We start from the raw sequence: 23,985 nt of genomic DNA, 5'->3' as shown, positions 1-23,985 counted from the left end.
AAATCGGAAATAATTTTAAGGGTCTATGTTTAAAAAATACGTAAATACTTAAATATAAAAGAGTATTGCCCAATGCAGGCATACTTCTAGTCTGGTCCCAGAACTGTTTATACTCTCTTGCCAACCCTTATGTGTCAACACAGCACAAACACATCTGGGACCAGAGATTGGGACTGTGAGCAACTGTGAAGGCATCACCAGAGCAGCAAAGAAATCACAAGAGCAGCAAAAGATTCACGAGAGCTTACTTCCTAATATTGGAAGTACTTTACCGCCCCCTCCTGGTGAAGTAGTTGCACTACAGCATCAGATTGTTTTAAACAATATTTGGAAAGTCATTTAAAAAAGATTTAAAAATCACCTTTATTTAACCAGGTAGGCTGGTTGAGAACAAGTTCTCATTTACAACTGCGACCTGGCCAAGATAAAGCAAAGCAGTGCAATACAAACAACACAGAGTTACACATGGAATTAACAAACGTACAGTCAATAATACAATAGAAAAAGTCTATATACAGTGTGTGCAAATGAGGTAGGATAAGGGAGGCAAGGCAATAAATTGGCCATAGTGGTGAAATAATTACAATATAGCAATTAAACACTGGAGTGATAGATGTGCAGAAGATGAGTGTGCAAGTAGAGATGGTGATGAGGAAGTTGGATGGCCTATTTACAGATGTGCTATGTACAGGTGCAGCGATCTGTGAGCTGCTCTGACAGCTGGTGCTTAAAGTTAGAGAGGGAGATATGAGTCTCCAGCTTCAGTGATTTTTGCAGTTCGTTCCAGTAATTGGCAGCAGAGAACTGGAAGGAAAGGCAGCCGAAAGAGGAATTGGCTTTGGGGGTGACCAGTGAAATATACCTACTGGAGCGCGTACTACAGGTGGGTGCTGCTATGGTGAAAAGTGAGCTGAGATAAGGCGGGGCTTTACCTAGCAGAGACTTATAGATGAGCTGGTGCCAGTGGGTTTGGCAACGAATATGAATCGAGGGCCAGCCAACGAGAACATACAGGTCGCAGTGCTGACAAAACGGATGGCACTGTGATAGACTGCATCCAATATGCCAAGTAGAGTGTTTGAGGCTATTTTGTAAATTACATCGCTGAAGTCAAGGATCGGTAGGATAGTAAGTTTTACAAAGGTATGTTTGGCAGCATGAGTGAAGGATGCTTTGTTGCGAAATAGGAAGCCCGATTCTAGATTGAATTTTGGATTGGAGATGCTTAATGTGAGTCTGGAAGGAGAGTTTACAGTCTAACCAGACACCTAGGTATTTGTAGTTGTCCACACATTCTAAGTCAGAACCGTCCAGAGTAGTGATAATGGACGGGTGGGCAGGTGCGGGCAGCGATCGGTTAAAGAACATGCATTTAGTTTTACTTGCATTTAAGAGCAGTTGGAGGCCACGGAAGGAGAGTTGTGTGGCATTGAAACTCATCTGGAGGTTAGTTAAGACCGTGTCCAAAGAAGGGCCAGAAGTATACAGAACGGTGTAGTCTGCATAGAGGTGGATCAGGAGAATCACCAGCAGCAAGAGCGACATCATTGATGTACACATAGAAAAGAGTCGGCCCGAGGATTGAACCCTGTGGCACCCCCATAGAGACTGCCAGAGGTCCGGACAACAGGCCCTCCGATTTGACACACTGAATTCTGTAGTTGGTGAACCAGGCGAGGCAGTCATTTGAGAAATCAAGGCTGTTGAGTCTGTCGATAAGAATGTGATGATTGACAGAGTCGAAAGCCTTGTCCAGGTCGATGAAAACAGCTGCACACTATTGTATCTTATCGATGGCAGTTATGATATTGTTTAGGACCTTGTGTGGCTGAGATGCACCCATGACCAGCTCGGAAACCGGATTGCATAGCGGAGAAGGTACGGTGTTATTCGAAATGGTCGGTGACCTGTTTGCTAACTTGGCTTTCAAAGACCTTAGAAAGGCAGGGTAGGATAGATATAGGTCTGTTGCAGTTGGGTCTAGAGCACATATGTCAGAGTCAAGGCCCGCGGGCCACATCCGGCCCGCGAGAAGGTTTTTTACGGCCCCTGGGATGATCTTGATTTATTATTAAAACCGGCCCGCAGACCGCAGCAAGCCGGCAGCCCGCAGATCTTTTACACGCACCAATACTACATTTCCCACAATGCAACGGTGACGCACCGAGCAGTAGGCTGCTTCATTTCAATATTTATTGGCACAGCAGTCGTCAGCATCACAGTAAAATTAACTTTCAGATACCCATCAAAAATGGCAAAACGGAAGGTGGACACTGAGAACCGGGGTTTCAAACAAGGTGGGAGTCGGAGTATATGTTCACGGAGGTAGCTGGAAAACCTGTGTGTCTTCTGTGTGGAGAAAGTGTGGCGGTACTGAAAGAGTATAATCTGAGACGACATTATGAAACGAAACACGCGGACAAAAACAAGAATATGGACATGGAACAAAGGCTACAAAAGGCAGAGGAATTAAAACGAGGCCTCAAATCTCGACAGGCTCTGTTCAAAAAAGCCAAATCACAAGGCCAGGCTGCTGTCAAGGCCAGTTTTATTTTGGCAGAAGAGATCGCTAAATCAGCCCGGCCATTTACGGAGGGGATTTCATCAAAAACTGCATGATTAAAGTTTGTGACGAAGTTTGCCCAGAAAAAAGGCAACTCTTTTTAAATGTGAGTCTGAGCAGAAACACCATTGCCGAGAGAGTAGACCAGTTGTCCATCAATCTAAAAGAGCAGCTTGTGAAAAAGGGAAAATATTTCATTGCATATTCCTTGGCTGTGGATGAGAGCACCGACATTTCTGACATTGCCCAGTTGTCAATTTTCATCCGCGGAGTGGACTCCAGCCTAAGCGTGACAGAGGAGTTTTTGGCTTTACGTCCTATGCATGGCACAACTACGGGGCATGATTTGTATGAAGAGGTGTCAAGATGTGTAAATGAGATGGAGCTGCCTTGGGAAAAACTCGTGGGTTTGACAACCGACGGAGCACCTGCGATGTGTGGACACAGGAGCGGACTGGTGGCGAAGATACGGGAAAAGATGCAAGAGGAAAACGCGACAGGTGAGCTGACAGCTTATCATTGTATCATACACCAGGAAGCGTTGTGCGGTAAAGCCTTGAAAATGGAGCATGTAATGAGCATCATCACGCGCACAGTTAACTTTATCAGAGCCAAAGGTTTGAATCACCGCCAGTTCAAGGCATTTCTGACGGAGTTAGAAACGGAGCATGGTGATTTGCCTTATCACACAGAGGTGCGATGGCTAAGCCAGGGAAAGGTGCTTCAAAGATGTTTCGAGCTTCGTGAGGAGATTTGTCTGTTCTTGGACAGCAAAGGGAAAGACACAACACAACTCCGAGACGAAATGTTTCTGTGTGAAATGGCTTTTCTGTGTGACATTACGAGTCATCTGAATGCAATGAACTTGCAGCTGCAGGGTCGGGATCATGTCATCTCTGATATGTACAGTACAGTGAAGGCATTTAAAACCAAACTGACTCTGTGGGAGACGCAGATGCGGAAAGAAAATTTGAGCCACTTTCCCAGCTGCCAGACCATGAAAGAGAAGCTCTCTACCAGTGCGTTCCCGAGCGCACAGTTGGCTGATAAAATAGGTATGCTTGCCGCTGACTTTCGACGCCGATTTGCTGACTTTGAAGCACAAAAAAGCAGGTTGGAACTGCTCGGTAACCCATTTGCTGTTGACGTGGAAAGCTCACCACCAAACCTCCAAATGGAGTTGATTGACCTCCAATGCAATGATGCACTGAGGGCAAAATATGCGGCAGTGGGTGCTGCGGAGTTCGCCCGTTTCCTCCCGACACAATGCCCCAGCTGCGCATCCAGGCTGCTCAAACGTTGTCTATGTTTGGCAGCACATACCTGTGTGAACAACTTTTTCTTTGATGAACCTGAACAAAACATCACACAGAAGTCGACTTACTGCTGAACACCTCCACTCAATTCTGAGGATTTCCTCAGCTCAGAGCCTTACCCCGAACATTGATGAACTTGTGGAAAAGATGGGACACCACCAAGTATCACCCTCAACCTCAAACAAGTGAACATTACTGTGCAATCACATATTTAGAGTTTTTACTCAGTTCAAGTTTAAAAGTTAAAGTTTAATATTTGTTTTCACTGCATGTTACTTCTCCTTAAACAAAGTGTTGTTTTTGATTAATAGATTTTTGCACTTTATTTTATTGTATTTCAATCCAATTATATTTTAAAAATATTTCAGTTGAGTGGATGATAGAAAATTGCTATTATTGTTTTTTTCTTTGAAGTAAATTTAGCCCACTTTTGCTAAAATAGAAAATATAGGCTACTGATGGTGCCTTGAATACCGGTTTCTTTCATTTAATGTTCATGTTATGGGGATTTTTATATAAAGGAAATTTGTCTTTTGTGTCTGTTGAAAATTAAAGATTACTGACAGAGCCATAAGAAAATATTGCTTTATTTATCTGATCATATTGGAATATATTTGTTAGGTTTTCAGTAGGTTCAATTAGGTTCACTAGACTATATGCGTCATTTAAAAATTTTTCAATGAACATTCGAACAGTCCGGCCCTCGGCTTGTAGCTAAATTTTTTATTTGGCCCTCCGTCCATTTGACTTTGACACCCCTGGTCTAGAGTGTCTCCCCCTTTGAAGAGGGGGATGACCGCGGCAGCTTTCCAATCTTTGGGGATCTCAGACGATACGAAAGAGTGGTTGAACAGGCTAGTAATAGGGGTTGCAACAATTTTGACGGATACATTTAGAAAGAGAGGGTCCAGATTGTCTAGCCTGGCTGATTTGTAGGGGTCCAGATTTTGTAGCTCTTTCAGAACATCAGCTATCTGGATTTAGGTGAAGGAGAAGCGGGGGGGACTTGAGTAGGGATGAGCTGTTGACCTGGGTAGGGATAGCCAGGTGGAAAGCATGGCCAGCCGTAGTCAAATGCTCAATTCTCAATTATCATGGATTTATCGGTGGTGACAGTGTTTCCTAGCCTCAGTGCAGTGGGCAGCTGGGGGAGGTGCTCTTATTCTCCATCGACTTTAGTGTCCCAGAACTTTTTGGAGTTACAGGATGCAAATTTCTGTTTGAAAAAGATAGGAAAGCAAAGGCTAACTGCCTGTGTATATTGGTTCCTAGTCATGCTGAAGGATGTTATTTCAAATACAATGATATAGTAAAAAAAACTACAATTCTCCCCATGATAAAATGAGGAGGGTGGGAACATATCCTCTATCGAGTCCTCTCGAGTCTGTGTTCACGAAAGGAAAGTAGATAAGGAAAGGAGATGAGGAAAGGAATTGACTCATGAGTTTTGGAATGTATTCCCTTGACTCAGTCAGGTCCTATGGGGAGCTGCATCAATCCAGCAGAGTTTCCAAATCCATTTCCATTAAGTGTGTTTGGGTGTATCGATCGCTATAAGGCCATAAATGATGAATCGCAGAATCAGGTGAATTGGACAGCCAGTTGCTGTGGTGATTGGCAGCGGCCTGCCAGGGACACACACATACGCAAACACAAAACACACACAGTTAGTGTGATGACTGGCAGTAGCCTGCCAGATTCGACCTGCCCTGTAGATGTCAGGCCCTCCCTTTTGTAATCAGCTACAAGCCTAGTTCAAAGGCTATGTAGAGTTACTTGAGTAATTTCCACATAATGTAATGTTTTTTGCTCACAATAAATGCAGGTTTAAAGGCTAGCCTGGAAGTATTTGTTTTCAATATACCTATATACCTATTATTGTGTGTTGATGTCAGTCACAGTATTGTTTTGAGTCAAACACATCTGTCCAAGCCTACAGTCTACTGGCAGACAAGTCCCCCCCCCATAACTCTCTCACTCGCTCCCCTCCTCTGTCTCAGACTTCTTCCCGCCCCCGGAGATGGTAGATGAGGGGGGACTGACGCGGCCGGTGGTGGCTGGCATCGTGGCCACTGTCTGTTTTCTGGCGGCCGCCGTTCTCTTCAGCACACTGGCAGCCTGCTTCGTCAACAAACAGCGCCGACGCAAGCTCAAGAGGAGGAGAGGTGAGACACATGCAGTATAGACACACACAAGGATTCACAGACAGACACACATGGACATGATTTGATAGCTCTCTATCGACATCTCATTGAACTGACATTGATGGCATTGATACATTAATGATGTCTTATTCTGTGTCCCCCACCTCTTTTTCAGACCCCCCTCTCTCGATAACACACTGCAGAAAAAGCATGGAAACTCCGTAAGTAACCCAAGCCAACAATGCTTTCATTTTTCCCCCTCCTTTGCTGCAAATGATGCAAATCAAGGCTAGGGTGCACTGCATCACAATGTAAGGCTTCTTACACACACCCATCAAATAGAGAAAGCCTATTGGAAGGACCACCAATCACTGGCCAACGATTGGCCAAATATTGATGGACAGGGAGCTGTCACTGTTTAACTAGCTATTACCCATAGTTCATCTCAGCAATCAGTCTTTAACGGTCTAATTTTGAACCAACACATTCTCAATTCTAATCTGAGATAGTTATCGTGTACGGTAAACTTTCTATATATTGAAAAATAAAACTGATATTCTAACAAAATTGACCAAATTAAAAATAAATGTGGCAGACCCTGGAGAAAACATATTTGTCTACCTGTTTTCTATAATGTAATTTTAATAGACTAGTAACTAGTAGAGCTGAGCTTGTACACATGCGTGCGTATGTCACGGCCCAGAAACTTAAATCCATCATTATTGACCTTGTTTTCCTAATTACAGTTGTTTCCCTAACTACAGTTGGATTGAAACATCAATACTCCAGGGTCACAGAAAGGTTGTCACGACCATGTTCACAAACATTGACTCCCAAGTCTTTGTGTGCGACCGAAATGACACCCTATTCCCGATATATGGCATTACTTTTAACCAGAGTCATATGGGGGCTCTGGTCAAAAGTAGTGCACTATAAAGGGAATGTGATGCCATTTGAGACATAGGCCAAGTCTTTTAGTAGCAAAACAAAACAACCCTACATGGAGACATCAATAAAAAAATCCCTCACATGAAATGCAGAACATTTGATCATTATTTGAGGGTGGCGCTTCAGATATCTGACAGAATATTGGATTGGAGAAATGTTTCTTGCTCAGTTCTCTCAAGGTCTTATTTGGCTCATGTGGCCTCATTAAAATAGCATCTTAATTGCATAGATTCTCTTTCTTACACTCATTCCTTCTCTGGGCTTAGAGGACTGAACAAGAATACACCATAGAGCTCCATTCCAATCTGTTTTGCTCCAATCTATATCTGCTTTGCTCCAATCTATATCTGTTTTGCTCCAATCTATATCTGTTTTGCTCCACTCACTGTTTTTACAGAGCATGTTTTGTTGATCTCCTGGTGTTTCGGTACAAACATTGCAACGCGATGGACAACCACATTTTAGGGGAAGATAATTATTTTTGTCTGTAAAGTTATGTTGTTTTGAGTGTCATTTGAGAGGTAAAAACATAAACAAAGGAAGGTATCCGATTTGTCACCATAGCCTGTTATTTTTGCAAAAGTTTCCACTTGATTCGGATGTCTGTCTTTAGCCCTCGTCTAGGGGCTCCTTTTGACCCTTTTCTCACTAAAGTGCCAACCCGGACGGTACTGTCCTGGCGTGGATGTTTTTCTTTCACTTTGTCCCATCCAGCACAGTTTCAGCAACTATGGTGGATGGGTAACCAAGCAAGCCCAGTAAAGCATGGCTCGGGTTGACATGGCTCGGGTTGGCATGGCTCGGCTCAGTAGTCGTGTGAAAAGGGCAATAGGGTATCAAGTCCAACGTTTTAGGAACACCAAACCAGTTTTAGGCTATTTTGTATAATCCACCCGAGATGATGTGCAATGATAAATCAGACCACTAGGGAGGACACAAGAGCTAGCATGGTATAGCAAAACCATATCTGTAGTCCATGGAGAAAATATGACCTCCTGTGAAAGCTATGATCAGAGACCAGCTCCAGATACTGAAAGGGGTTAAATCCCTCTCTCACTCTCTCTCTGTGTTAGAATTGGTGTAGGATGAAATTGCCCGTAGATCTTGGGTCAGTTTAGCATTTACCCCACCAATGGTTAAAATTAGGATTGGGGAATGGGAAGTTGATGCTAGATTTGTACCAACAGGAAACTTCACAGCGTAACGTAAGTATTCAGCCAGGACTATGTTCTGTTCTGTCCCCTATCTCCTCTATGCTCACTTTGTCGATGACTATAGGTTAGCGGAGGCTGTGGCTGAAAGGCTGCGGTTGAAAAGTGGCTCACTGGCAAAGTACGGCTGGTACATGTGAGTTTCTATGGCAATAAGCCCCCGGGGCGAGGGTCTTGATATTTTTTAGCCTGATGAGCGGCATCGGTGGCGAAACGCGCCGCATCATGTGTACAGGTGCACATTTACCGTGTGGTGAATGTTGCGTTTACACATGGAGCTAACCCCTCCTCCTCTCCCCCTTTCCCATGATGCAGTATTAAAGGCACAACTACGGCAAGGATGATTTCGACCTGTCGCGTGTTGACTTGTCTTCTCAGTAGACAAAGAATATCCGCAGGATACTTTTTTCATTATTTCTCTTTTCTACCCTGATGTTGTTCTTTGATCTTTGTCGAGAATACTTTTTTTGGGCGCTAGCAGGAACATGAGCTGTAAACAAATCCAATTAAGGTTTACCATGGTAAAAAAAAAACATGCATGCTGTGAATGATGTTTCCTAGCTGGCTATTTTCATTTGGACCCAGGGGCTTCCCTCATGCTTCTTTCCACCTGGCTTTACTACCCATGCTTCTGTGGCAGGCACTAACTTTACTCTGCTCAGCAGTTTACCATGGTACACTAAAACGGTTTACTTATCAATGTTATCATGGAGAGATTTTTCTACTTTTCCCCACACTTCAAAAGAACAACGGACCAAACTGCTGACTGAGCCTAATTCATTTATTTTTTTATTTTTTTAATCTCTTGTTCTTGAATGAATTATTATTTAATTATAACCCCTCTTTTATGTCTGTTTTCTTCTCCCAGTTCTAATAACTGCAACCTTTGATGACTTTTGGATATGGCTTTTGATGATTTACACACCGTGTCAAGCAGCAGCACCCTCTTGTATTGGATGATCCTATTAGTTTTTTGCAATATGCAGTACTCATCATCAACAACATTGCATACTTTCCAACCACTTGTCAATAAAGTGAAAGTGAAGGAGTTTGCATTGACTGACTATGGATATGCACTTGAACGTTATCCTCCAAATCTCTTTTGTCACTGTTGAACCATGTAAGAGTTGAACATAGTCACAGCAAATAGAGCACAGAAGTACAAAAACATCCAAGCTTAATGCATTGTTTTCAGTGTGGTATTTTTTTATCCAATACCCCATTTTACATGGAGGCCAAGCTGTCATTATTGGTGTCTGTAAATGTTGACCCAAGCCAATTGCACTCCAGCTCACTACATATCACGTTAGAGTAATAGAACGTACTTCAATGACAGAGCCTCCCAACGGTGTTGCTCTAAAAGTGATGTTAACCTCTTCTGACTAAGAATAGAGCATAGGTGCTAAGACATGCAACTAAGAAATTGCCGTTATGTTTTTGGTACCACTTCATCGTATGTGTCTGTCCTACAGTTAAATCAATTACTAAACTAACTCCTACTACTAACTAGTAAATTGTGTCAGCAGTTACATGTACACCCCATGCTGATGTTAACGTAACAGCTGTATCCTTTCCACTTGCTCTTAATCAGTTAAATATACTATTTTGCTTACTCCATCCCACCAATATGAACTATTAACTGCCGATAGGTTTAGGGTTGAAAGTACAAAAGGGGAATGTCTCCCAGAAGTCATAGGAACAAAGGTGTGCATGTGCTGCTACCAAAGTCAGACAGAGGGTATGGATACCCCCGTTCCCTCTGAAATGCATGACTTCCACAGTACTCAGTATTTCTTCCTGTCATGTGTGGGTTTCTAATTGTACGCTGTATGACTGTGCCTAATAAATGGAGAACTTGTCAGACGTGCACCGGCCAAATCTCTTCTTGTATCTCTCGCTCCTTCCCTGTCTTCTCTTTTCCCCTCTGTTTGTTTCTGGCTCTTGCTCTATATTTTTCTCTGTCTTGCTTACACCCTTTTGCTTCCTACTTATGTTTCTCTGACTCAGCTTCTCGCCATCGTTCTCCTTCCTTTTCTTAGTATCTTCCTCATGCCCCTGTTTCTCTGACTCTCTCGTTCTCCCCTTTTCTCTGTCTTTGTATCTCTCTCCATCTTTCTCTCCCCACCCAACCTTTTATTTTGGACTCTCTCACACCCTCTGTCCCTCCCTGTTTCTCTTTCTCTCTTTCCCTCCTCTTTCTTTCTCTCTCTCTCTCTGTGTTTGGACATGTGGAAGCTCTGGAGCCTCATTGACTGCATTCCTCCTCCTCCCTCTTCTCCCCTCTTTCTCTTCCTTCTCTTCCCGTCTCTGTTGTTTTTTCCACCGCAGGACTCCTCTTAGCCCCTTGCCCGGCATAGAGCCCTACTGCGAGGGGCAAGACGCCAGCAGCTACCGGCCCCCGCCCTCCAGCCCTCAGTGAGTGTGGCTACCTGCACCTTGTTCAGCCCGCCCCTCAGTCAGTATGCTGCTGGCTGGCTTGGCCGCATGCTTCCTGTGCTGGGCACGGTCACACGCCGGTTCGAGCAATTGGGGCCCTAAGCACCCTCGCGGTCCACTCACAGGAGATGCAAAATGATTGAAAAGTTACAGCTGTAAAAAAGATATGCACTAAGCAACCTATCTGGGGTCATAGTGTTTTATAGTCTCCAGAGATGTCATAGTCTTAGTTGTCCAGCTGGGGGTGATGTGTGTACAGCATTGTCGGGTACAACGTGCCCTTCTTTGAGAAACCTGTTAAGCTGAATTTAAATACATTCAAATTGGGATGAAAGCCCTAGATCCCGATATCTCAGATTTTTTCCTGAAATTGATCAAATAGCAATTTGAACCAGTATGGTATCCCCTGAGGCGTGCACAAACGTAGCGCAATATTAGCCGTGACTGACGAGGATTTTCAGATTCACGGGGAAAAAGGCATCTGACTCGCGATCAGACTGCTCCAAACTCTAATTGACATATAAGCCACGGTATGTGGTGTACCTACAATCAATATAAATAATTAATTAATAAAAGTGCCTGATTCAACATTGCACTGGAGGCAATGTATTCAGTTCTCCAGAGATGGTAAAAATTGCCCCCGATGTTGACCGCCTTGCTGTACATGTAAGATGAAACCACTCCAGTGTTGCGAATGATCCAAAATCCCATTTTGCCTAAAAATTGATTCGACGGCCAACCTCGTCCCATTAAAGGTTTCTACTGGGCGTACATACCCAGAATCCTCCTCTCTCCTCCCATCTTGTGGGGTTCTTTGGTCGGGCTGCTGCTGCTTCTTCTCACGCCCCACCCCCTAACTGCCCACCTGTACCATGCACCGGGAATAGCCCATGCTCCGGCCCGACCTGTTTGACCTGTTTAAAACCTAGCACAGGTGGAACAATGGCATTTTAAGTCTGGGATTTATTTGGAAGTCACCGTATGGCATGGCTATACAAAAGGAACAGGTCTGGTGTACAACAACTGGAAAGCAATTGATTTGGTTTGTTGATAACATCGGCGAGATCGATATTCAAGAGAAGCTGACGGTTATTCACGAATTATGACAATGTGTTATTACTGTCCCATTATCTGTAACCTTCTTTCAACTGTCAAAAGTGCAAATTACTCCCAGAGTTATTTGATGTCTGGGCTATCCGGCTCCAAAACCACAGTTTTAACACATAATTCAAAGAACTCTGTGGCAGTTACCAAGACCCACCCACACCGTTTACAAACAAATGCAAGGACAGCACTTTTGACTGGGAATGAATGTTAGATTAGTCACAGATTGTGACTTTAAACATAGCAAATATGTTTCCATAACCATTCAGTACCGGTAACAATTTACTTAAACCGTGCAGGTGTAATGCATTAGGCTGTTATAATGCATCATAGGACTTATTTCATAGCTAGACATATTATAAGCGTATTATAAGACAAAGGTTCATACATGCTTATAACAAACATGCATGTTTTCAGTAAAGTGTTACCAAAGTACAAAAATTATTATTTTTACAGCATAGATTTGAGACTTCTGGAAATGTTCATGTGGCTGTCAGCAGTACGTAGTCACACAATACGTAGTGGTTATACGCTGAGTGTACAAAACATTAAGAACAGCTTCCTAATATTGATTTGCATCCCCCCTTTTGTCCTCAGAACAGCCTCGATTTGTCGGGGGATTGACTCTACAAGGTGTCAAAAGCATTCTACAGAGATGCTGGCCCATGTTGACTCCAATGCTTCCCACGGTTGTGTCAAGTTGGCTAGATGTCCTTCGGGTAATGGACCATTCTTGAGACACACGGGAAACTGTTGAGTGTGTAAAACCCAGCAGCATTGCAGTTCTTGACACAAACCGGTGCATTTGGCACCTACTACCATAACCTGTTCAAAGGGACTTAAATAGTTTGCCTTGCCCATTCACCCTCTGAATGGCGCACATACACAATCCATTGTCTCAGTTGTCTCAAGGCTTAGAAATCCATCTTTAACCTGCCTCCTCCCCTTCATATACACTGATTGAAGTGGATTTAACAAGATACATCAATAAAGGATCATATCTTTCACCTGGTCATTCTATGTCATGGACAGAGCAGGTGTTCATAATGTTTTTTTACACTTAGCGTATGTCAGTTCTAACATAAATACTTAATCCCAGGTCATTTCGCTGTGGTCTCACTAGTTTGTCTCATCTTCAGGCAAGCACGTTTTTTCACTGTTCCTTTGTTGTCATTAACAATGACTATTTTTTGAGGCAGAACGGACAACATACTGTAGAAATCTCCCTCAGGTTGGTATGTCACAAAAAGTCTTAGCTGAATGTACCTTGTGTCCTTCCAGATTGTTTGCAGCCAAGCAGCCACTGAATCTCTTTGTGACGACCCCACCCCTGCACACCTGATTTTCTCCTGGCAGTTACGTTGTCACATCCTAGTAGAAATGCTGGCCCTCTTTTCTATGCTTTGCTGTTTTACTCTCAGCTATTCTGTTAGATTCCTTGAAAAGTCGAGTATTTAATTGTTAAGTTTAGTAGCGTATGTGTAATAGTAAGCATACAGCGATGGTGCTCATGGTACTGTAGACAAGCTCATGGCACAGTACAGAACATACAGTGACATACTTGAGGTGTAATGTTTTATCCCTAAGCCCCTGTCATTTTACAGCATGGTATTCAAACCAGAGATGATCGAGAGAACCCTCATGAGGTTGTCACTTTTACATGCATGTATTGCCCTCATCTGCTTTACTGCTCAAATTCATTCTATAACCAGTGTGAATACATCTTTGTCTCATAATAAATTGAGCGGTGAAAATCTTACCATGAACAATGGCACATTCGGCAGATGCCAAATACTCTATTCAAAAGTGATTTTTATAGAAACAAATGAACAAGCCAGCGTACAGTATAACATTTTATAGCTGTGACGAGTTCTATCAAGACTGAAATATGTGTATAGATAACATTGCCTCTGATAGCTATTTTCTATGTATTGAACTTGTTGATGTAGTTTTAGATGTTATGAACCACATGAGTAGTAGATATTGAATATTTAGCTGGAAGTGTCTTGAATGTGGGTGTGCACTGTGTCCAGTGGAGGCAGATGTGTTTGCCTATGTCACGCACTATACTTGAAGAGCCTGCACCACGACTGACGGTGCCTTCTGCAGCTTTCCATACGTAGCAGAGAGCGAGAACGTCATTGTTTTTCAATACGGGTCATCGACTGTCAGTTGCCTTGGAAACTCAGCCCCTCCATTGCCACCGCAGCCATTACAAGCACAGCTAAGCCTTAGTGAAATACTAAAAAGCCTCAGCCTTGCATTGTATTTTGGTACTCAGAATAAAGTATTATTAAAACGTCCTGATTTTGCTCTCTTCTTTTCTGGAAAATGCTTGTTATTCCTCATTTCTTGGTGTAAACATAAATACTCTCTTGACTAAATGGTATTTCACCTTTCTTCCAAATGAATAAAACCCATACTAATAAAATACATATAGTCTGATTTCTACAATGATGCCCTTAGAATTGACTGTTTTCTAAGTTGATATTCTGAAAATGTTGCCTTACCATGCAAAGCACAATTTGAAATTCAGATAACATGTAAATATAGCCACCACAAATACATACAGTTCGAATGAGGCTCGAGAGTTTGTGGTCCAGGGAACTAGGAGTAATGACAAGACTTTTTTGGAAAAAATGATGGAAAAGGGGACGGATGCCCACGGCTAAAGATGGTCACCTGAATCCTAAGGATGGCAGTGTCTTGGCAATGGGAATGTGTGGATGGGGTGAGGAGGGCATGTTAGTCATTGCCTCTGGTTGGCTCTATCATAGGTTTATGAAAAGTCAATGGAAATGTCAGGTGGTACTGAAAACACATTAAGCATTGTTATTCCACTGAAATACACTTTAATGTTGTGACTGACTTCACATCAATTACACTACCATGACTGGGAAAAATATACTGCACAATGGAAATGTATTACTCAATCCGACATGATTTGTGATCAGCACAGTCTCCTCATGAGCTGTTTAAGTGATGCAGTTGAGCAAATGGAATGTTAACAGACAACATAGGTCTGTTAACCATGTACACCAAGGAGACTTTACTCAGGGTATCATCTGACTCCCTACCAAGACCATGCACCTACAGTATAACTAAATAGTGTCTGCATATCAAGTAATGTATGACGTTGCGTAGGAGAGCAGTCCAAAACCCTAAAGTTGCTGCTGCACATGGTCCCTCCATATCCATCTTCTATTCATAACAAAATGATAAACATCCAATCCCTGTTTTGTCAGATCAAATCATTGGTGCATGGTAGCAGTGCCTGAAATCCCCAATTGAACTTCAGGCTCAAACTAAACTTGTAACTGCACATAATCTGATATTTATTTTGTTACCTACAGCATGGCTCTTTGAAAAGCCTTTTTTTGTGGATGAATGGCTTGTCATCTCTTACTGGAGACTTTGTTTAATATATTTGATCGTAATTTTCATCTAAAATGATGCCTGACAGTAAAAGCATCGACTGATGGGCTTAGTTTGGGTGTTTGCCGAGTCAAGTTGAAGGAGGTCGTTGAGCAGACATTGACTAGCCTTCTGTCTTTCCATTGTTTCTCAGGTCCTCCTCTGGTAAGGTGAGTCCGGAGAGTATGCGTTCCATGGAACCACCATCGGAGGGTTCAGAGGACGGCCATGGCATGAGCATGAAGAAAATCCCTCAGAGTCCTGCGAAGAAGGATGAACTCTCCCTGTACAAGAAAACCAAGCGAGCAATAACAAGCAAAAAGTACAGTGTCTCCAAGTACGAAGCGGAGGCAACCACACCCATCGAGCTGATCAGCCGAGGCCCCGACGGACGCTTCGTCATGGACCCCAGCGACATGGAGATGATGTCTATCAAGCCCAGGCGAATCGAGGGCTTCCCCTTTGTTGAAGAATCGGACCTCTATCCCGAATTCCGCCAGTCGGACGAGGAGAACGACGATCCCGGGCCCATGCCCCCTGTCATGGCAACCCTTCGACCTCACCAGATCTCCCCAATCTCCAGCCAGGAGTCTTACCTGCAACCACCGGCCTACAGCCCCCGCTTCCAGAGGCCCATGGAAGGTATGACCATCATGGAGAGCAGTCGGCTCCAGGCCACGGGGCAGATCCGAGGCTCCCTGCACCACAGAGCCTTCTCCCATGGCCACGGTCACTTCTACGGTTACCTTAGCAGCCCTGGGGAACCCGAGCCTCCACCCCCTTTCTACATGCCTGACACCAGCCCTCTGAGCTCTGTCATGTCATCACCCCCTTACCACACCGAAGGGCCCTTTGGTCACCCCCGCATCCCTGAGGAGATGGGGGAAGGAGATATTCTACACTATGGCGTCTCAAGCTTCCCTCTTCCCCTGACGCTCACCTCTTCCTCTCGCTCCCCGGAGATCTGGCACAGACCCGATTTCCCCTTTGCGAGTCTGGAAGGGCCCCACTTCATTTTTCCACCCCACCACCCTTTGCATCTCCACCGGGAACCCTTCTTTCCTCCTCCCCATGTTCTTCCCCCTGCTTTCCAGCCCTCCTCCCTCCAGGTGCCCTCATACCCTGGTGTCCTGCAGCTTGAGGCCCCAAAGAGCCGTCCAGGCAAGTCTCCCAGCACGTTCAAGCCTCGGGGCCTTCCAGCCAAGCGTTTAGCTATGCAAGAGGCGCAGAGTCTAGGGCAGCTAAGACACACAAGCCACGGTATGGGTGTGCCAGTTTTGCCTTACCTCGACCCAGCAGCCCACATGGGTGGCCCTAGCACATTCAGTAGCTTGGACACCCGGTGGTTCGAGCCCACCCCCCGGCTCAGTCCCAGGCAGGTTCGTAGGATGGAGCCTAGCATCATGGTTCTCCAACCTTCCCGCCTCTCGCCCCTCACCCAGAATCCCCTTAGTTCCCACGAGGGCTCCCCAGAGATTGTAGTGCGACCCCGTCCCCGTCCCAGCATTGTCCAGCCCTCCATACCTCCAGAGATGTCTGAGATTACCCTGCTTCCCCCCTCTTCAGCCAGCTTCTCCTGGAGGTCCTCTCCCTTGTCCTCTCCCGCCCATGGCCAAGGTAGCAGAAGGGCAAGTCCCAGCTACCGCTCCCACATGGCCTTTGCCACCTCCGCTACAAGCTACCCGTCCCAGTCCCCATCACCCCCTGTGGAAAGCAGCAACATGTTTGGGCAGATGCCATCCCAGAGGAGAACTGAGGAGGAGGTCCTTCCGTGTGAGCCCTCTCCACCCCAGTTGTCAGCTTCAGGGTAGGTGCACTAGGCCTTCAGGGAGGGATTTACTTATCTGCGCCAGTATACATTTATTTAAATTGTTAGGTTGCTTTGTGTTCTGAACACAGTGACATTGAGGACCATTATGGTTCTACTAAATGCACTTGTCAGGACAATTAGGATAATTAGGGTCAAATTGGGGTTGGACTTTATATCAATGTAAACATTTTTTAAGTAAAGATCGATTGATTCTTGTTTTTAGACTTGAGATATGATTTCATCAAGGGATCAAATTCTTAATGACAAATTGACCAGGGGACTCTTACATGGCATTTTGCTGTATAGATTTATTTGATGGGCTTAGGAGTTCTGTCATTCTCAAATTGATTAACGCTGCTTTTCATATCAGAAATCAACTTTCAAATATCCATCCATGGAATCTGTGAAGCAAGTACTGTACCAAACTTGTCTTTTAACAAATCACAATTTGCACATTTTCCTCTAAATTTGGACTCGGTGGAACAACTACTTTGTGACCTGAGAAGATGATAAATGTTTTGCTTCACAGATTACCTTACAGACCTTTCAGGGCTAAAGTAAGTCTTTGGAGAAAATGCCATTATTATCTAAACCATTTCAAATGCATTGCGCAGTTTGTTTGATACAAGCCCCATAAAAGCCTGGAATAAGAGAGACATCCACACAGGATCCCTGGTTTTCCATGTGTTTCATGCTTTACCCTGCTTTCACCCAACAGGAGGAATCCCATATGTGCATCCCAATTGACTCTCAGACAAAACAAATGCCATTGCTGTGTATAACTCTTAGGCCTTTTAGGACTCCTTATTTATAATGCAGAGGGTGCTTTTAGGAGAGTCCATCTCAGCAGGCACAGGGGGGCCCATCTTCATCCTTAGTAACCTGACTGCATGAACCGCCTCTTCCCTGAAACTTTCACCCCAACCCCACCCCCACCCCTCCATTGCCCCCAGGACACCCCCAGGTCTGACTGCCAGGGAGGCTTGTTGGGCGAAGTGTGTTGCAGGGATCTGTCCGCTTTCATGTGTTGCAATGTCTCCATCATTATTGATTAGGGGCAGTTGGTCGTTCTTGATGGCTCCTGGAGTCTTACCTGCTTTGTTTTTTATTGATCTCAGCTATCTGGGCAGCGTTGTTGTGACCAGGTCCTCTACACCACAATAGGTAAGGGTTGGATCCATGTCTGAAAGGGGGGGGGGCAGCAGGTGGGGCTTTGAATCACCTCGTCCTTTAAAGGGGAATACGAGTCATTGGGTCTTGCTTTGTTAAGTTTGTTACTCCAGTCAAGTTCATCTCCGTTTTTTATTTTTTCCTTTTTTTCAAAGTAGCTATGCATTTTGAGTTCTGCAGTATTCAATAATGTATGCATTCTGACATAAGTATGCATATGTCACCTTTTATGATAATTGATTTGGAGATTAGACACGTATCCCTGACACAACTTCATGCTTGAGAGATGTATGCTAACAACACTTGTCATTTTTCGACGAGGCTTGTTTTGATTTACTACCATGACAGCTGACATGTACACAACAAAAGCTGCAAGAAAGTCCTTGCACAGGCAGGCCCCAGACAAAATGTTTCTGTTCTTTTGGCTATAGAAGCATTATGATCTACTGTATGATGGTGTTACCTTGGCAGCTTAGCTGCACTTCTCCTTTTTTTTGTTCCTTCTTTTGTGTCTTCAGTAAGAATGAGTAGTAGATATCAGAGGAAAACAATATTTATCTGACAAATATGATAACAATTGTAACAGCCCTTTTCTAAGCCGACCCAAGTGTATATTATAAGATGTCCAGGCTGTACACACTGAGAAAAAAGGGTTCCATTTGGCTCCAGGTAGAACCGTTTTTGGTTTCAGATAGAACCCTTTTGGGATCCATGTAGAACCCTCTGTGGAAAGGGTTCTTCATGGAATCCAAAATGGTTCTACCTGGAACTAAAATGGTTATATCTGGAACCAAATAGGGTTCTTCATAGGGTTCCCCTATGGGGACAGCCAAATAACCCTTTTAGGTTCGAGATAGCAACTTTTTTCTAAGAGTGTAGTAGTATAACTCTCTCGTCTGGTCTTATGGCAAATGGGCACTCTGTTAGGTCCTCTTTAACATATACATTCTTGGCATTCCTCTCAAGCAGGAGACATATTATCCTTTCTTACTCAGGGTGTTTTTGTATGATAACACCAAATGAAAATATTTTGGACCTATACTCTTAGGAAATATTTTATGTGATTAGCCGTTTGAACTCCCTTCGCTCCAGTCAGTATGAAACAAAGCACGCAAATAACCTAATTACACGTGTAAGTTTGGACTACAGAACAGTTCTCACTACCAAGTGAAGCAAGTGTCCTTCCAAAACTGTTGATGCACTTCTTTGATATTGTGGGGAAAGTAGAATTTTTAGGTCCACACCACAGCCCTATGAAATGCTTTTCACAGTATTCCCCTTTAAAGCCCTGTTCCATGTGCAAACTGCCATGCATGCCATCGCTAAATATTGCTATTCATTATTTTATTTTTAAGAACAAGTATCTGATTAAACTCTTGTTACATTTGTTGTCCGAGTGCTTAGTTTTGGTTTTGGCTTACCTTTCGTTATGTGACTGTTCCCAAGTAGCCATTTCCCCTCCCGCCATCTCTCCCCCTGTCAGCATGGTGAAGCCCATTGTAGACAGTATCCATGTCTATGAATACATATTGATGATGCTTTGTCGCTCAGCTGTTGATTTCCCTCCTCCACTAACAGCCTTCCATTTCTCTCTGCAGCCACAGCTGGAGGACAGCCCCTTTGTGATGCTATTTGTTTTCCGTGCCTTGTGAGAACCTGTTGTGTTTGTGCAGAATCTGTGGGCTGCCGTTTTAAAGTGCCTCAGTATCTGGATAGGAAGACTGCAGACAAAAGAGATGGCTGAGAATACTCATTCATGTTCTACAAATTGCAATATTCTTTTCAAATTTGCACCTGTTATTTTCAGATTCAACAAATCATAGGACCGATTGTGTAAAATACAGCAACACTGTAGATTCAAGTCACACAAACATTCCTCTTAATTTTGTTTGACCAAACTATTAGCTTTGGTTCAGTCAAAAATCTCAGGCGTGTCACATTGCTCCAAACTTTAGGTAATGTGAAGCTGGCTTCAGAAGGTTTGGTTCTTGAACTTTTAGAGCCTCATGTAGAAGGAAAGGCCCACTTGGCAGAAGTTCCTCAGGGTTACATGTGTTCTCCCTCCCTTTTTTTTTTGTTCAGAAGTCGTCGAGGTGCGCCGAGTGCCCCTGCGGGGTCTGAGAGGTTTGATGCACTGAGATACCATCGTATTAAAAAGGCCAAGAAGACGATGGTGGTCAACAACAACAACTCCAAGTCCAGAAGAAAAACAGGTGAGGCCTGTGACATTGTGGATGTACGGTCCCGATGTAAGACGCTGGTTGATTGACATGTACATTTTGAGGCATACCACACATTTGACAGATATTGTGTCTGGCAGACTCAAATTTGTTTTCAATTGCCATCTATGTTTTGAGAGACTTCGTCACAACAGGATTATCAAGGACTTCCTCTTTCACAGGCGTCAATCAGATTACATATATGCATCATACTATGCTATCTACTCAGCGGCACGTCACCATGGTGTGATAAGGTAGTATGGTGTGATACTTTTCTCATCTCTATTACTCTGCCGTAGTGGTGGGAACACCAAGGTAGTTCCCTAATGAGTTCTGCAATTCTCCAGAAACTTAACTTTGACACCAACTTTCTCCATAATCATGACAGAAATTATAGTAATACTTACACCGGTATCAAATGACTGTAGATGATCAGTTAACAGCATTTATCTTTTAAATCATACAATTCAATGTCTCACTTATTCATGTTGCATTTCCAACTTATGAACTTAGTTGAACCCTCCTAAGATAAGTATCCACTTTCCAAGGTTATTGTGCACAAATAACCATACATGGTGGTATGGTATGGGCAGTGGTACAGTGTAAAGTATTTACCCTGGATTGGAACTGAGCTCATTTTCTAACTCAACCACCCTGTCTTCTGACCCATTGTTTCCTGTGTGTTTTGCATTCCTTACCTTCCCGCCCAATGTCTGTCCAATAGCAACCAGGACCCTTATTCTCTACCTCTGCCCTCTTATCCTGACCTCAGGCTCTCTCACCTCTGACCTGCCTGTTGCTATCCCCCTCCCATCCTCCAGGTGTCTCCACCTCTCAGACCCAGCAGGACTACACCTCTCAGGTACTCCAGCCCGAAGAAGTTCTCTACCTCCGCAAGAAGAAGAAACGGCCCATCAGACAGGACCCGTATGCCCGCTTCTCCGCTCTGCTGTTCCGCCGCCCGCCCCAGGAGGACCAGAAGGCCATTTTGGCCAGCATGGACAACATGGACCCAGACCATGTCACTTTCCTCTGAGCCTGTGGGGGAGTCAGGTCACACTCTTCCCCAACATGCCACAAAACCCCACCTGGAAAATGACCCCTCAGTCTAAAAGTTTGCTCATTCCCCAGCATCAATCAATGGTTTACATTTTTTTTTAAAGAAATTAGAATGGTAAAACGGTGGCTACCCAATGTCCTCAAAAGTTTTACTCCAGTGCAAAACATTTAATTTGAGGAAAGCAATATTGTGTGCTTCAACATTTATTAATTTCAAACACATTTTCTAAACATTTAGAAAAGGACCCATCTGTCTGAGGTTTTCATTTTCTATCTCATCTTTATACTACAGTATTACTTTGTTGTTTGCAGAAGAGGCTTAGCTCATGGCCTCAGTGTCAAAACAGCCCATGAAGCCTAGTTAGGTCTCAGTTTACAGCACCTTGCTCACCCTCACCTGCCTCACTCTGCCAGCCCTCTATCACTTCCCAGAGACTCATCCCATCCACACAAGGTTCTCAATTACGTCCTACAAAATATACCTCAGAGCACAGGACATGGCACCACAATGACAAGGCTCAGCTAGCTGAACACAACTGTACTGGCGAATGTTTTTATTATTCTTATGACTTATTTAAGCATTTTATTTGTTCAAATTTGACACAATTTGAATCATTCTGAATGTAAAAATCGAATTGGTCACAATATACATACCATTGTATGTTTGGGTTGATGTAGGTCTACTTACAGTTGTAGAATGATATCATGCTCATCAAAAACCTACATCTGGTCTCTGGTCTTTTGACACACCATAAATGAGGTGTTCATAATGACTATTAGAGAAATGGAGCATGTTATGCTTTACATACAGTGTATGATATATTGTGGACGTACAGTTGCCGCCATCAATCATTCTCTTGGAATCATTTAGAAGTTGATTGTACATTTTAGTTATTCTGTATAAACTTCAATTTCATTATCACTTAGCCCCATAAAGGAATGGTCATTAATTCCCCTTGTGGGGAAGATCTGTCGTAAACTAAGCACATAGGCTCATAGATCTATTTTGAATAGGGCGAGGGGAAGGGATTAAGTTGGGATTAGGCTCCATTTAAACAAAAGTGTACTGTACTGTATGCCACTCAAGGCATGCAACCACACACATGCAACCTCACACATTCTATACAACACATGCTACTGCCCTAGTTACTATTCAGGTTGGACTTTGGGTCTGTCACATTGTCTGGGAAAGGGTTTTGCACTGGAGCAAAATCTTGGCTTTTACTGCTCTTTATTTGATACCATCTTCACTTCTACTAGCACACTTTGTAGCCTTGTGTAGTAGTTCTGAGGGCTCCATCTCCTATTTAAAAAGTACTATAGTAAAGCCAAAAATACTACAACTTCCTTAATCAATAAAAACAACGTGTACTGTACTGAGAGGAGGATAGGATTTTGTGCCATAGTATACTATAGTATTTTTTTCATTCATATGGGAGGGCCTGACTCAATGAACAAAAGGCTTATGATGGCCTTTATAGGGCTTCTTCTGGTTGCCTGCTTCGTTTTTTTTCTTCTTTTTTTTCTATTTGTTTATGAAAGTAACTGCCTTTGTTGGCCATTTCCTGTATTTGTAGCCTTGGCATTTTTTCTCTTCGTGTGCTTGTATTAATGTTGTCTATTCCCCTATAGAAAGATCAATGGAGGGGCTTCTTGTGGCATACCAGGGCTACGCAGAGCTGCTAAAGTTTTTATTTTTTATTTTTCTGTCATTGAAGGGTGCTTCTTTTTTATAAATCGACATGTTTCATTATCATATAGATATAGACATATTAAAGCTGAACTCATTCAAGCTGAACCATGTGAGTCATGACAATGGGGGGTGATCTGGTGATGGTCAGAGAAGGAGAGGGGTGTTAGGAATGGTTTCACCCATACACGTAGGAACACAGGTGCTACTGTGCACTTGAGACCTATTCATATATTTTGGTTCAACCGTTTGGTTCACTGTTGGTTTGAAATGTCTCTGATTATGGAAAGCTAGCACTTAGATTTGGGTATATTAACAAATCTCCAGCAAGCCGATACTTTCCAGCAAAGTCTCTCATTGGGTATCTTATTGATACTGTACAATAAAGGCACTTAAGAGTTGCAACTTCAGGTGCTAACAAGGTCATTGAATCTGAAAGTGGTATTGCTACTTTCAGAGGAATGACAGCTATACCACCAATCTGAAATGATACTGTAATTGATCATACTTGATGTTTTAAGGTTGGTGCAGTATAACCATTAAAACAACATGCTCTGTACATACGCCTTTCAACATCCATCTTGGTGCTTTTTAAGCAGGATGTGTAGATTGAGTCTGAATCATGGATGATAATGCTCATGTTTAATTTATGTTTTGATGTGTTGAACTTTTATACTTTGTCTGCGTATGTATTTTACAGCATAAACATATTACATATTGTGGAGGGCGAGATGCCAAGTCGTGTACCTTAGACATTTAAATGAAGACAAAAACTTAGCTAAAGAGGAAAGTCTCAAAGTTATACTGTGGTTTTATGGAGCCAGGTTAGTGTGTTCGGTTGGACTTTTTTTTGTGTCAAATGGCCACCATTTCTTGATTTTTGTTTGACACTACAGGACTT

General features: G+C 43.4%; 1 protein-coding gene across 1 annotated transcript in view; it reads left to right on the top strand.

The window, feature by feature from the left end:
- Positions 1 to 23,618, top strand: part of LOC135548721 (protein turtle homolog B-like) — a 183,708-nt gene extending 160,090 nt beyond the window's left edge. The window contains exons 16-21 of the mRNA XM_064978584.1: positions 5,880 to 6,044; positions 6,199 to 6,244; positions 10,511 to 10,597; positions 15,291 to 16,943; positions 20,199 to 20,329; positions 21,157 to 23,618. Coding sequence (XP_064834656.1) covers positions 5,880 to 6,044; positions 6,199 to 6,244; positions 10,511 to 10,597; positions 15,291 to 16,943; positions 20,199 to 20,329; positions 21,157 to 21,371 — 2,297 coding nt within the window. The 3' untranslated portion in view covers positions 21,372 to 23,618. The remainder of the gene's footprint in view (positions 1 to 5,879; positions 6,045 to 6,198; positions 6,245 to 10,510; positions 10,598 to 15,290; positions 16,944 to 20,198; positions 20,330 to 21,156) is intronic.
- Positions 23,619 to 23,985: the final 367 nt, after the last annotated feature.

This window comes from Oncorhynchus masou, chromosome 11, assembly GCF_036934945.1.
Source record: "Oncorhynchus masou masou isolate Uvic2021 chromosome 11, UVic_Omas_1.1, whole genome shotgun sequence".
NCBI lineage: Eukaryota > Metazoa > Chordata > Actinopteri > Salmoniformes > Salmonidae > Oncorhynchus > Oncorhynchus masou.
This window is presented reverse-complemented; position numbering and strand designations above follow the sequence as displayed.